Genomic DNA, 12,307 nt, shown 5'->3' on the forward strand with positions numbered 1-12,307 from the left:
CAGAAATACAATGTCAGTGGCATGATAGCTTTGAAACACTTGAGAATACATGAAAATGAGATTATGAGAGTTTGCTGTTCAAAATTTCAAGCATCTAAGTACTCAAAGACTGGAAAAAGTTGGTACATTGCTCAACATGTACTAGAATGTGGTTAGTGACTTAGATGATAGAACCAAAAGTGATTTAAAAAAAATAACCAGCCAGATTGTTTATTTTGTGTCATGAACCAGAGGATAAGGGGCTGTATGGCACTGGCAGTGTCTCATTTTCAGCTGTCACAGAAGAGCAGGAGCCCTCTGCCCTACAGACAGTAGCAGAGAAAGAGGTCTGAAATCCTCTCTGAGCATTACAGCTGATAGCTGGATGGTTGCATCTCTCCTTAGAGACTTCTCTCCTCTTTCTTAGTGAGGGTGAATTTCTGGGCCAGATACCAGATTGAAGTGCCAAGTGCCAAGGCCTACTAGATCTGCCTGTTTCCTGGTGTTGACAAAAGTGTTTTCAGTCACTTTACAGCTGCTTTAATAACCAATAAGCCATAACACATCACTTTGGCAGACTGCTTCTATATTCTTAAAACACAGTTTAATTTAGAAATCACCCTTTTGTTAGCAATTAAACCCTGCATTGAGGCCTTTCCCAGTGTTTCACTCTTCTTCCCAATCTCCTCCTGAGCAGGCCTGCAGGCTGGAGTGGAAAGCCATGGTTTATTTCTTGTTTTGTTTTTTTTTGATGGGGACTGCTGTGTTAAGGGGTGAGGCGTGTGAAGAGAGAAGACTTTGAGCACAGCACGGAGAGCATGGTTCGCTACAAGAAGGAGCCCTCGGGGTGCCCCGTGTGTGGAAAGGTAGGAGCTTGTGCCAGTGAGCCATGAGAAACTCTGCACTGTGCTTCCAGGGGTGCTGCAGTTCAGTCCAGAGAGGAGGAAACTGAGGGGATCCATCCATACATTTAAATATCTCCAAGGAGTGTCAGAGGATGGTGCCAGACTCTTTTTGGTGGTGCTCAGCAATGGCACGAGGAGTAGTGGCCATAAAATAAAACACAAGAAGTTCCACCTCAACATGGGGAAGAAATTCCTCACACTGAGGGTGGCAGAGCTCTGGAACAGCTGCCCAGGGAGGGTGTGGAGTCCAGTCAGGAAATTCCTCTTCAAACACCTGTAGCTCCATTATTCATCCAAGCCCACTGTGGCCATGGATGGTGGGAGCTGTTAGCACAAAAGTGAATTTCAGGCCTGAACTTTGCTCAGGACATGCAGCACAATGTAGAGTGTCACATGGCCACTGTGTGTGTCAGTGGAATCTCATGGCTTATGTTATTTAAAATAGAGTTTTTCTGGCTGGTTGTAAACAGCTGGAGTTGACTGTGTGCATTGGGAATCCTTTTCCATGGAGAATAAAAGTGAATTCATGGTGTAGTCATGGCATGGTTGCATTTGAATGTTCAACACTCGTGATCCTAAGTCACTGTTGTCACAAGGAGTGTGGGTTTAACTTGTGATTTTATAAATGTTTAATGATTCATGGTGCAAAAGGTACTCAAGAACTCTTAAGCTGCTGTGTAGACCTCTTATTTTGATGCTTTGAATATCTTTCATATCAGTCAAGGTAGATTTTGTGGCTATAGTTTTTTAGAGATAGATGGAACATTTGTGGTTCAAAAGACACTGTCAAAATATTTCAAATTCTACTCTGTGTAATTCTGCTGCAGCTTTCTTTTTGGAAGCCCACCCCTGACAAATGTCTAATTTCAGTCAGTTCCTTGGAACTGTGCCCCTGGATTTTGCCATGCCAGCAGTTCTGAGGCACACTGCTAACAGGATCTCCTGCATGTTTCTGGCCAGACGGAATAAAAAAAGACAGTAAATGTGTTCTGTGCTCTCCACTGGATGGGTTGCAAAGAACTGTAGCCCTGCTGGACATGATCAAAAAATCCTTCCTTCCTTTTCTTTTCCTTTTAGGTATTTTCATGTAGGAGCAATATGAACAAACACCTTCTAACACATGGAGACAAGAAATACACCTGTGAGATATGTGGACGTAAATTTTTCAGGGTGGATGTCTTGAGAGATCATATTCATGTCCATTTTAAGGTATTGTGTTAATAATCAATTAGAGAAGGCAGATTGTTTTGTCAACACTGAATTTTAAGGAATTAAATGAAATTAAAAGGGAATTGTATCACTCAGTGGTGCTCATAAAGATGCTTTTGTTGATGTAATATTGTACCAGCTGAGTCTCTTTACATTGAAATTCCTTTTATATGCAGAACAAATTAATATTAGTTGTTTGAATAAGTTATTCCTTATGTGGTCCTGGACAGAGAAACTCTGGATTGAATGAAGCAGGAGGATATTTGAAATAAATAATATTACAGCAGTTAATGCAAAGCAGTCTACATGGCAGCAAAAGGTGACTAGGCATTACTTTTTGAAGAAGTTTAATTGAAACAAAATATTCTTTTCCACTCTACACAGGATATAGCCCTAATGGACGATCACCAGAGGGAAGAGTTCATTGGTAAAATTGGAATCTCATCAGAGGAAAACGATGACAACTCTGATGAAAGTGCAGATTCAGAGCCTCACAAGTATAGCTGCAAAAGGTGCCAGGTAGCTTTAAATACTTTCAAATTAACTTGTTTTGGGATGGAGGAGGGTGTGGAGGGATTTATAAATCATTCAGTATTTTAAATAACATTAAGGGCTCTCAAAGGTCTGTTGTTGTCTGCAGTGCTGTTACTTCTAATCTGTGAACTGAGGCTATGCCATAAGAATTGAGGTGGTGTCTAGTAAGGGGGATGATAAACACTAAAAAAAAGGAAAGATGGATACATTCACTTTTTCCTGTGAGGAAGAAAACAAGCAAAACTGGAGGAAGGATCAATAAAGGAACATTCACATCTCAAACTACCTTTCAATTATGTTCAGCTTTAAATGGTTACAGCATTTCTGATTGATAGAGTTCACAAATTGATTAATTTTTGTGAGGTCAGAAGGATCTTTAGTGGACATCCAGTTTGGAGGAGAAAGACTTCTGCTTATGCTCAGTGTGGCTGCTTATTCTTGCCCTGCTCCATTATTAACAGGATGGTGTTGGAAGTGCTGCTGGAATGTAGTTAATTCAGTTGTCAGCTAAGAGGGGAAGACTTTGTAAATCTCTCACTGTGTGGCTTTTGCCATTTTCTAAAGAAATAATGGGTCCTTAAGGACTCTGTGCCCTCCCTGGGTGACCACTCTGTGCTGGTGTGGTGCAGAACAACTCAGTGAAAACAGCAAAACTGACTCAGGGACAGGGGATTTTTGGTTGTTCAGCCACTGAATTGACCCCTAGAAATCAGAGCTTATTTCACAGCCCACACTTAATGTGGTGCAAGTTCTTAGTTTATCTTAATTTTAAGACCTGCAGATAATAATATTTCAGTTTTCTTATCTGGGAGCTGGTTTTCAGTGTAAACTGATTTTAAGTTTGTATCAGTAAACATGTGAAGGTGTGGTGCCACAGCAGTTCATCATGTTCTTGATTTCACTGTGCTGATTTTCCTGCCTGACACCTTATGGTGTCATAAACTATATAAAATTGAGTGCTTCCAAGTGAAGGCAGTTGGGCCATTCAAATCAGAAAGATCTTTTTGGAAGTTGGGTTTTTTTTAGCGCTTTTGCAGGTGTTTGTGAAGTAAACAGTTGTGTAAGGGCACAGCTGTGGGAAATGGGATTTGATGTGAGGAGATGGGGACAATGAACAGCCAAAGGGAGAACAAATACAGGTAACTTCTGGAGAAATCTCTCTTCTGAGCTCTTAAAAAGTCTAGTTTTCCTGGTCTCAGAGTACATCTTCACCAAGCTGTGCAGTGCTGTTAGAAATGACCTGACTAGTTCCAGAATTGGAGCAAAATACCATGTCATTATGGAACTTCACCCTGGCATGCTGCAGCATACACAGATATGCTGGAGCACATCTGGATGTGCACATCTGGAGCTCAGTAGTGCAGCACCTGTCTGTCATAGCTGCAGCACCTCCAGGAGCTGAGCCAGAGTCACTGCCCTGCCGTGCCTGGAAATTCCAACCCTTCAGGAGCTGCTGCCAAAGCAGGAGCTCACCATGCCCCTAGAGCCCAGCAGGCATTTTCTCCATCTGTGATGTCCTCACTCCTACGGAATCACAGAATAAGCTGAGCTGGAAGGGACCCTCAGGGCTCACTGAGTGCAGCTCCTGGCTCTGTGCAGCCCCTGGAATCCCATCGTGTGCCTGAGAGCATTGTCCAAACACTCCTTGAGCTCTTTCTTGCTGCAGTGACCAGAACCTGGGGAGCCTGTTCAGTGCCCAGCCGTCCTCTGGGGGAAGAACCTTTTCCTAATACCCAACCTAAAGCTGCCCTGACACAACTTCAGGCCATTTCCCCAAGTCCTGTCACTGTCACCACAGAGCACAGATCAGTGCCTGCCCCTCCTCTGCCCCTATGAGGAAGTTGGAACTGCAATGAGGTCTCCCATCTGTCTCCTCCAGGCTGGACAGACCAAGTGCCCTCAGTGGCTCTCACCAGGCTTCCTCTCCAGACCCTTCACCATCTTTGTAGCCCTCCTTTGGACATTGTCTAATAGCTTAATATTGTCCCTATACTGTGGTGATCAAAACTGCTCACAGTACTCGCGGTGAGCTGGTGGAGGATAAACATGGCTGTTCCTCAGTGCATGAAGAACTTGAGCTCCTCTTCTTCTGCAGAGGTGGAGACACCATCTCCATCTAGAGAAACTGAGTGAATTGATATTCTGTAGCAGCGTGCCTGTAATGTCCAAAGAGTTTGGAGCCTAAACCCAGCTGTCACAGGTTTTTCATCCAGTGGCACACAGGATATTTATGTCTGCTCGATGTTACCCCCTCATTGCTATGCCCGAGGACTTTCTTCCCCCTTCCATTCACTATTGGTTCATTCCCCAGCTGACCTTTGGCAGAGGGAAGGAGTACCTGAAGCACATCATGGACGTGCACAAGGAGAAGGGTTACGGCTGCAGCATCTGCAACCGGCGCTTCGCCTTGAAGGCCACGTACCACGCGCACATGGTCATCCACAGGGAGAACCTGCCCGACCCCAACGTGCAGAAGTAAGGCTTGTTCCACTGAAAAGAGCTGTCTGCTCAGAGTTCTAATGGTTCTGCCACCTGGGGTGCTCTTAGAGAATTTGGCTGTGCTAAAATAACTGTGAAATGGGGGGTTAAAAAGTTTATTGTGAGCTTGAAATGCGTGTCGCTAGTGGTTGGCTTCACACAGATTGATGGGTCAGCAGCCCCCCTGGTTTGGGCTTTGCAAAGTGTAAATCAATTGTTTTAAGAATTTCTTTCGGAAAAAAAATGAGTTTATAGCAATGCCAGACTGCTCGAAGCTTGTTCTCCCAGTTTGGACTTCGCGAAGTGCAAATCAATGATTTTAATAATGTTTTTTGGAAAAAAAAAAGAGTTTATAGGAATGCCGGACTGCTCCAAGCTTGCAGTCAACTTAGGGGTTTCTTAAGGATCATTTAGAAAAACCTGTGCTTCAAGGAACTTTTGGAATAATTAGCATTAGCAAATGAAATATACTTAGGGACAGAGATGCCTGAGAATCACCTCTGTTTCAAGAGAAGACTCACAGATTTTGGTCTCTTTGGTTTCAGATACATCCATCCATGTGAAATTTGTGGCAGGATTTTTAACAGTATAGGAAATCTGGAAAGACATAAGCTTATACATACAGGTAAAAATGTTATGTTTCTTTATAATTATCAATACTAAAGACAAATTTCTGTAGCCAGTGCCTGCCTTTTTTTCTTTTCTTTTTTTTTTTTTTTCTCTAGAGGGTTACAATAAGACAAATATAATATTTATTCTTTTAGAGTAAACCAGTTTTCTAAAGCAGGGAATATTAATGAAGAGATTTGATCTGGACACACAATCCAAATTCCTACTTAATATATTTGTAGGATTCACCTAATTCTGTATTCTGCTCTTCCCCAAATTCTTATCCATGCTACCTTCTTGCCATTACACAGGCTGAAACCTGCTATTGCAAAATCATTTTTAACAGCTCATTACTATTTCATGCTATTCAATCTTCTCCTACCTCAGGGTTTAATTTTATTTTCTCACACAAAAAGCTAGCTTTTCTCTCTCTTCAAAGTCTTCTAATTTAATTTGGGCTACCATATCCATTAAGGTTGTAAGTATAGGTGGACTGTTGCCCTCTAATCCACCACTTTAATCAATTTTTAGGAGATGCACATTGCTCATTAACATTTTTTTTTTATTTACGTTGTCTTTTAAATTTATTTTCAAGGTGTAAAAAGTCATGCTTGTGAGCAATGTGGCAAATCATTTGCTAGAAAAGACATGTTAAAAGAACATATGCGAGTCCATGATAATATCCGAGAATACTTGTGTGCAGAGTGTGGCAAAGGTATGTCTGATGCCTTGTTTTCCATTCATTGTGATACTGAGTAGCAGGTGAATATCTGAGTTAAAACAACTTCCATGCTGAGAATAGTGGCAGTGCTGTAAATCCTGCTTTTTTGAGAGGTAGAAAATGTATTAATCAGGTGCATTGTTGTTACATGAGCTGCCCTAATTTTGTACAGTTTGGTTTCATGGCCTGTAAGACAACACTGATTGTAGTAGCTTTTGTTTCTGTCAGGTTGAGGAATGCCTGATTTGCAGCACAAAAGTGAATACAAGTTGATTTGTTCATTCTGAGCTGTTTATTGGCTTAAAAAATAGAGTAATTTCTCTCTGTAAGAACCTTAGGAGTAAAAGTCACTTTGACTTTTTTAATTTCTTGTGTTATAACTTGAACAAGTCTGAGCTGGTATTTTAGTGAAAGACAGTAGTAAGTCTGACACCTCTAAGGATGTTTTATCTTTGCTTGTCCCTGCTGTTTTGTTTCTCTAACAGTGATTACTCAGATGTTTTCCAGAGCTTTTTTTCTGGAATTAAAATAATAATGATGAAGTGCATTGCTACATAAACAATTAAAAATATACAACTGTGGACTCGCAGCAAATATGAAATAGAGCTGTTGGTTAACAACATGAGCCTGAGTTCTCCCCTGAAGGTGGGAGTGATGGACTAAGTGTCCTGTGCCTTCTGTCTCACAGGAATGAAGACAAAACATGCTCTTCGTCACCACATGAAGCTTCACAAGGGGATTAAGGAATACGAGTGCAAGGAATGTCACCGAAAATTTGCACAGAAAGTCAACATGCTGAAACATTACAAGAGACACACAGGTGAGGACTCCAAAGATGGACAAAAGCTGCACTGAATCAGTTAAATCTTTCCTAGGAGAACTCTTGCCTAGAACAGTCAGACAGTATGACAAAAACTAATAAAATATGCGTGTTCTGCTCTTTGAAAAGTGAGATTTTTGTCCTGTCCTCAACCAGGACCACGTGTTCTACAAATAAATGCAGTTTAGTTGATTTCAAGTTTGTCTTTTATTTTTTTAAGGTTCTTGGTCTTGGGTAGCTCTACAGTGTTGGGTTTGTTTTTAACTTAGTTTCAGGTTGTGATTTCCCAAAACAAAATTTTACTTCCTACATCAATTTCTCTGGGATTTGTTTTCTGCTGGATATAGTGGAATGGTTTAGCTAACAATAGCTGGTGAAGCTGGGCTTCTGCCTTTTTTTGTCTGTGATTTTTATTTTTTTAATGCAACTAGCACAAAACTCAGAATTGTCCCAGATGCCTTTAGGCTGCTTTCACAGGTGCCAAACGTGCTTTTCATGCAGGAATCAAAGATTTCATGTGTGAGCTCTGTGGCAAGACGTTCAGCGAGAGAAACACAATGGAGACTCACAAGTTGATTCATACAGGTAAACCCTCTAAAAAGCAGTATCCAGTATTAATTTTGCTCCTTAATTTTGATTTAGACTGGTCACTCTTGGAACTAATGTTGCACATCCTGTTGTCAAACATAAATTGTTGCTCTTTTTGAGGTGTTGGCAATCCAATGCTCATCCATTGGGTTTCCTTCCTTCCCTCTGCCACCAGTAGGAAAACAGTGGACGTGTTCAGTGTGTGATAAGAAGTATGTCACTGATTACATGCTGCAGAAGCACATCCAGCTCACCCATGACAAGGTGGAAGCCCAGAGCTGTCAGCTGTGTGGGACAAAAGTTTCTACCAGAGCATCCATGAGTCGACACATGAGGCGTAAACACCCAGAGGTGAGTGAGTTTGAGTGGTGGATTGTGGAATTAAAATAATTATTTTTTTAAAAAGGAATGTTTATGGCCTTCAGTGACTTGAAAAGAATTTCTGTCTTTCCCTCTCTTTTTTTTTCTCTGTTCTTTTGGGCTCAATTTTAAGTAGTGTCTGTGAAACATGGACTTAACTGAATCAGCCATTTTGCTATCTGATTCTCAGTCCCTAAAAATGAAGTTCCTCTTATTTAAATATCTATTATTATTTAAAAAGCTCATTTAAGCTTTTTAAAATTAAAGCTTATTTATTATTAACGCTTATTTAAGCTATTTAAATAAGCTTATTTTAAAAGCTTATTTAAATCTCTTTTCCGTTTCTATCCCAGCTTAAATATATGTTTTTTCATGTTTTGTCTCCATCCATTAGTGAGTGTAATGGATTCTTTTTTCTCCATTGTGTTCTCTGTATTCAGAAGTGAGCTGAAAGTGGTGAATAGAGAGGTGATGGTAGCATTTGCTGATGATGCAAAATTATTCTCAGTATTAAAGATGAATGCTGACTGAAGAGAATCTGGATTAGAGGGATGTTTTATCTGACCCCCAGCAGGGATTTTTCTGTGTTCTAAATATTGTGTTTCTCCTCAGCATTTCTTGTTTAGGTTTAACTAAGACTTGTCTGTTCCCTTTGAGGCTTTTAAAAAAATTTTTCATTACCAATTTTTCATTAGCACTGCTTTGTTGTTTTATCATGATGACTGTGAAGGAAGCCAACAAAATGCTTTGTTTATTGATTTAGGGATTTAAAATGCAGGTACATATCTGAAATCCAGAGGGCAATTTGTCTCTATTCTTTGATGAGCTGAGATGTGTAGATTCATCTGAAAATAATGAAGTAGTAGGACACAGTTGATAGGTTTATAAATTGCAATGCTAACATAATACTTATTTTTTTCCAAACACATTACTTTCTGTAGAATTCATCACTTCCCAGAGGATTATGTTCTGTCTAGAATATGAAAATGGACGTGTTATTTTACTGTGTTTAAATTTTGCTGGATTTCAACAAGAGGGAAAAGATGATATGCCAAAAGGTTATTTTAAAAACCCACAGTTAACTCCCTGTATTAAGTACTATGTGTAAAGTGTTAGATTACATCACTTTGGCTTGGTGATGGAGTTTATTAGGGAAATGCTGTGCTGTTTGACTGTGGTTTGCAGTTCTGCAGCTCACACCTCTTTGTGTTCAGATTCTTTCAGTGAGGATTGATGATTTAGAGCCGCTGCCAGAGACAACCACCATTGATGCCTCTTCAATTGGGATTGTTCAGGTGAGTTCCAGGCTTGCTGCAGGGCGAGGTGGGACAGCACTTTTTGGGTACATAACGCAGCTGGGTGTGAACTGATGGGTAAGGTGCTTTTTTAGAGAGTCAGCCTCAATGGAACATGTCCAAACAGCCACAAGCTGCTGATCTGCTTGGCTGTATAACAGGCGGAATGTAATTACAGGGTGAGGTCTCAATCCCTGGAGTCAGGATTTTGCTAAAGTTTGTTTCTTTGCTTGAGAACTGACAGTAAAGCAGCTTCAGGTGATTGTGTCTTACTTGGAACTTCACTAAGCAAAAGGACTTGATGTTTTGTTTGGAAATGTGTTGCTCCAGCCGGAATTAGCCTTGGAACAGGGTGAACTACCAGAAGGGAAGCAGCACATAAAAACTCCTAAACGTGGCCAGAAACGAAAACAAAAGTCAGGTGAGGAGGAGGAAGCTCAAGTGCCTGAGGACCCTGCCTTCAGTGAATACACAGAGAAGGAAGGTGAATTCACAGGGAATGTTGGAGATGAGACTAATTCAGCTGTACAGAGCATCCAACAGGTGAGCTGCAGGAGGAGGGTGATGAGTGACATTGCTTAGAGGGATGACCCTTCTTTTGGTTAAAAAAACATTACAAAAGACCGGTTTGAACATTTGGAGATGATTGGATAAATTGTGGTAATACAAAGCTGGGTTTAAAGACCCAAGAAATTGGACCAATAAGCTCCTCATGTTTGTTTTCACATTTTCTGGTGTTAGCATCAATTTGTTTTCATATCTTCTGATGTTAGCATCAACTTGTTTGCTAGATATCACTGGCTGAAGCTGGATTAAAAGAATGGAAGTTAATTTGTCCGTTTGTTCTGAATATTCCATATCTGTCTCCCATCACCATCTTACTTCTACACTTGGAAGTTGGTCCATTCCAAGTTTCCTACCTTCCCATCTGTGTGCGACTTCTCTTGCTGGCACCACGTGAGCACTTCCCAATCAGAATCTACAAGGCTGAGGCCACCTTTGTGTTTCTCCTCAGGTGGTGGTGACCCTCAATGACCCCAGCGTCACAGCCCCCTCCAGCTCCGTGGGACTCACCAACATCACCGTCACCCCCATCACCACGGCAGCTGGCACCCAGTTCACCAACCTGCAGCCCGTGGCTGTGGGCCAGCTGGGCACCCCGGAGCGCCAGCTGCAGCTGGACAACTCCATCCTGACCGTCACCTTCGACACGGTCAGCGGCTCGGCCGTGCTGCACAACCGCCAGAGCGACATCCAGCTCCCGCCGCAGCCCGAGGCGCCCAACCCCCAGTCCGTGGCCCATTTCATAAACCTGACCACCCTGGTGAACTCCATTGCTCCCCTGGGGAACCAGATGTCAGAACAGCACCCCCTGAGCTGGAGGTCAGTGCCTCAGACTGATGTCCTGCAGCCCCCGGCGCCGGCCACGCCGCAGCAGCCGGGCCAGCAGCCCGTTCAGACAGAGCAGCAGCAGCAGCAGATGTACAGCTACTAATTTATACTTGGGGAAGTGCTGGCACGGACAGTACTCAGAGACACAAATAACCACACGGACCTTTGGAAAATTTCTACTAGGATTGTTTGCTGGATACCAAACAGAGATGGGAAAATGTTTATCCGATGAAATTTAAGCTGAAATTGGCAGATCACCCTGCAACACCCCTGTCTGAGATTCTCACGCTGTGTCTAGGCCTTGCACTGTCTTAAAAAATAACAGAAAGGAGAGAAAAAAAAAAAATCTCACCACAAATTTAGCAGCTCCTTACAGTTGTGCACTAAGATTGAGATTTGACAGGTGCATCATCACACACCTTAACCAAGGCAGGGAAATCCTAAATTTTGCGGCACTTGTGATGTACAAAAACCCTTTCAGCCATACCATGTCACTTCTTTCCAAGTCTGGAAATGACATCTGAAGACCTTGTTCACAGTGGGTGGAATGTCCTTGTGGTCAGATGGTAGAGACTTGGAACGTGAAGACACAAAGGGGCAAAACAGGAATTGTCTTTGTTTCTTATCTTCTTTAGGTCTTGTATCTAACAACATCAGTAAAGTAGGTGGAATATGGGGTTTTGGGGTGGGCATGAGCGTGGTGTGGAAGAAAAAATTATGAATTATTTCCATTTTAGTTATGGAAAAAACCCTGTACCCATCAGGCAGAGTTAGTGCTACTTGAGCCAGAGAGCTGGTCTAATGCTGAAGCAAACTTTTCTGGTCTTGTAGTCAAGTTTAATCAAACAAATTACAAATTGAAAGAAGAATGTGATACAGTTTTATGTAATTTTTCAAACCTGCTCTTTCAATCTTGCTTTTAGGTAATAGGCCTGAAGAGCAATCAGTCCCCTTTGATGAAGTTCAGGATGTGAATTTTTTTCAATTAGACTTATTTCATCCTGTAATAAACATTTGAGAAAGCATTCTTTTTATATATATATATACATATATATATATATATATATATATATAGCTTTTGTATTTTACTGTGTTCCTGGTGAGTATTTGTGTGAAAAACACTGTTACCAACACCATTCATTAATTCTTTCATCCCCATGTCACCAATTTTCATGGGAAAAATGTATGGATTCTGTTCCTTCTGTTCCCAAAATTTATTTCCAAAGTTCACAGTCACACACAAGGTTGTGTGAAGTGCAAGAAAAAGAAAAAGGAATGTCTGAAGCATATTCTGTGTCCTGCCACATGGAGTCAGTGTGCCCCAGTGTGTGATGGGCAAGGTTTGCATGACTGCTGGGGATGCAAAGCGTGGGTTGGGTCAAACATGTCTGTGCTGACAGAGCCCCTTCATTTCATT

At 41.6% G+C, this 12,307-nt stretch overlaps 1 protein-coding gene across 8 annotated transcripts in view; it reads left to right on the top strand.

Annotated features, from left to right (window-relative positions):
- The window catches only part of PRDM15 (PR/SET domain 15), a 31,681-nt gene extending 19,917 nt beyond the window's left edge, over positions 1-11,764 (top strand). For 6 of the 8 annotated variants that reach the window (XM_021540336.4, XM_021540338.4, XM_021540339.4 and 3 more), the window contains 12 exons: positions 751-845; positions 1,962-2,093; positions 2,478-2,612; positions 4,939-5,102; positions 5,651-5,730; positions 6,310-6,429; positions 7,124-7,255; positions 7,757-7,840; positions 8,019-8,194; positions 9,418-9,498; positions 9,829-10,041; positions 10,514-11,764. In XM_021540336.4, coding sequence (XP_021396011.3) covers positions 751-845; positions 1,962-2,093; positions 2,478-2,612; positions 4,939-5,102; positions 5,651-5,730; positions 6,310-6,429; positions 7,124-7,255; positions 7,757-7,840; positions 8,019-8,194; positions 9,418-9,498; positions 9,829-10,041; positions 10,514-10,993 — 1,892 coding nt within the window. In that variant the 3' untranslated portion in view covers positions 10,994-11,764. The remainder of the gene's footprint in view (positions 1-750; positions 846-1,961; positions 2,094-2,477; positions 2,613-4,938; positions 5,103-5,650; positions 5,731-6,309; positions 6,430-7,123; positions 7,256-7,756; positions 7,841-8,018; positions 8,195-9,417; positions 9,499-9,828; positions 10,042-10,513) is intronic. The other 2 variants (XM_021540337.4, XM_085586906.1) reach the window with 1 other exon arrangement.
- Positions 11,765-12,307: the final 543 nt, after the last annotated feature.

This window comes from Lonchura striata, chromosome 1 (assembly GCF_050655825.1).
Source record: "Lonchura striata isolate lonStrDom1 chromosome 1, ASM5065582v1, whole genome shotgun sequence".
NCBI lineage: Eukaryota > Metazoa > Chordata > Aves > Passeriformes > Estrildidae > Lonchura > Lonchura striata.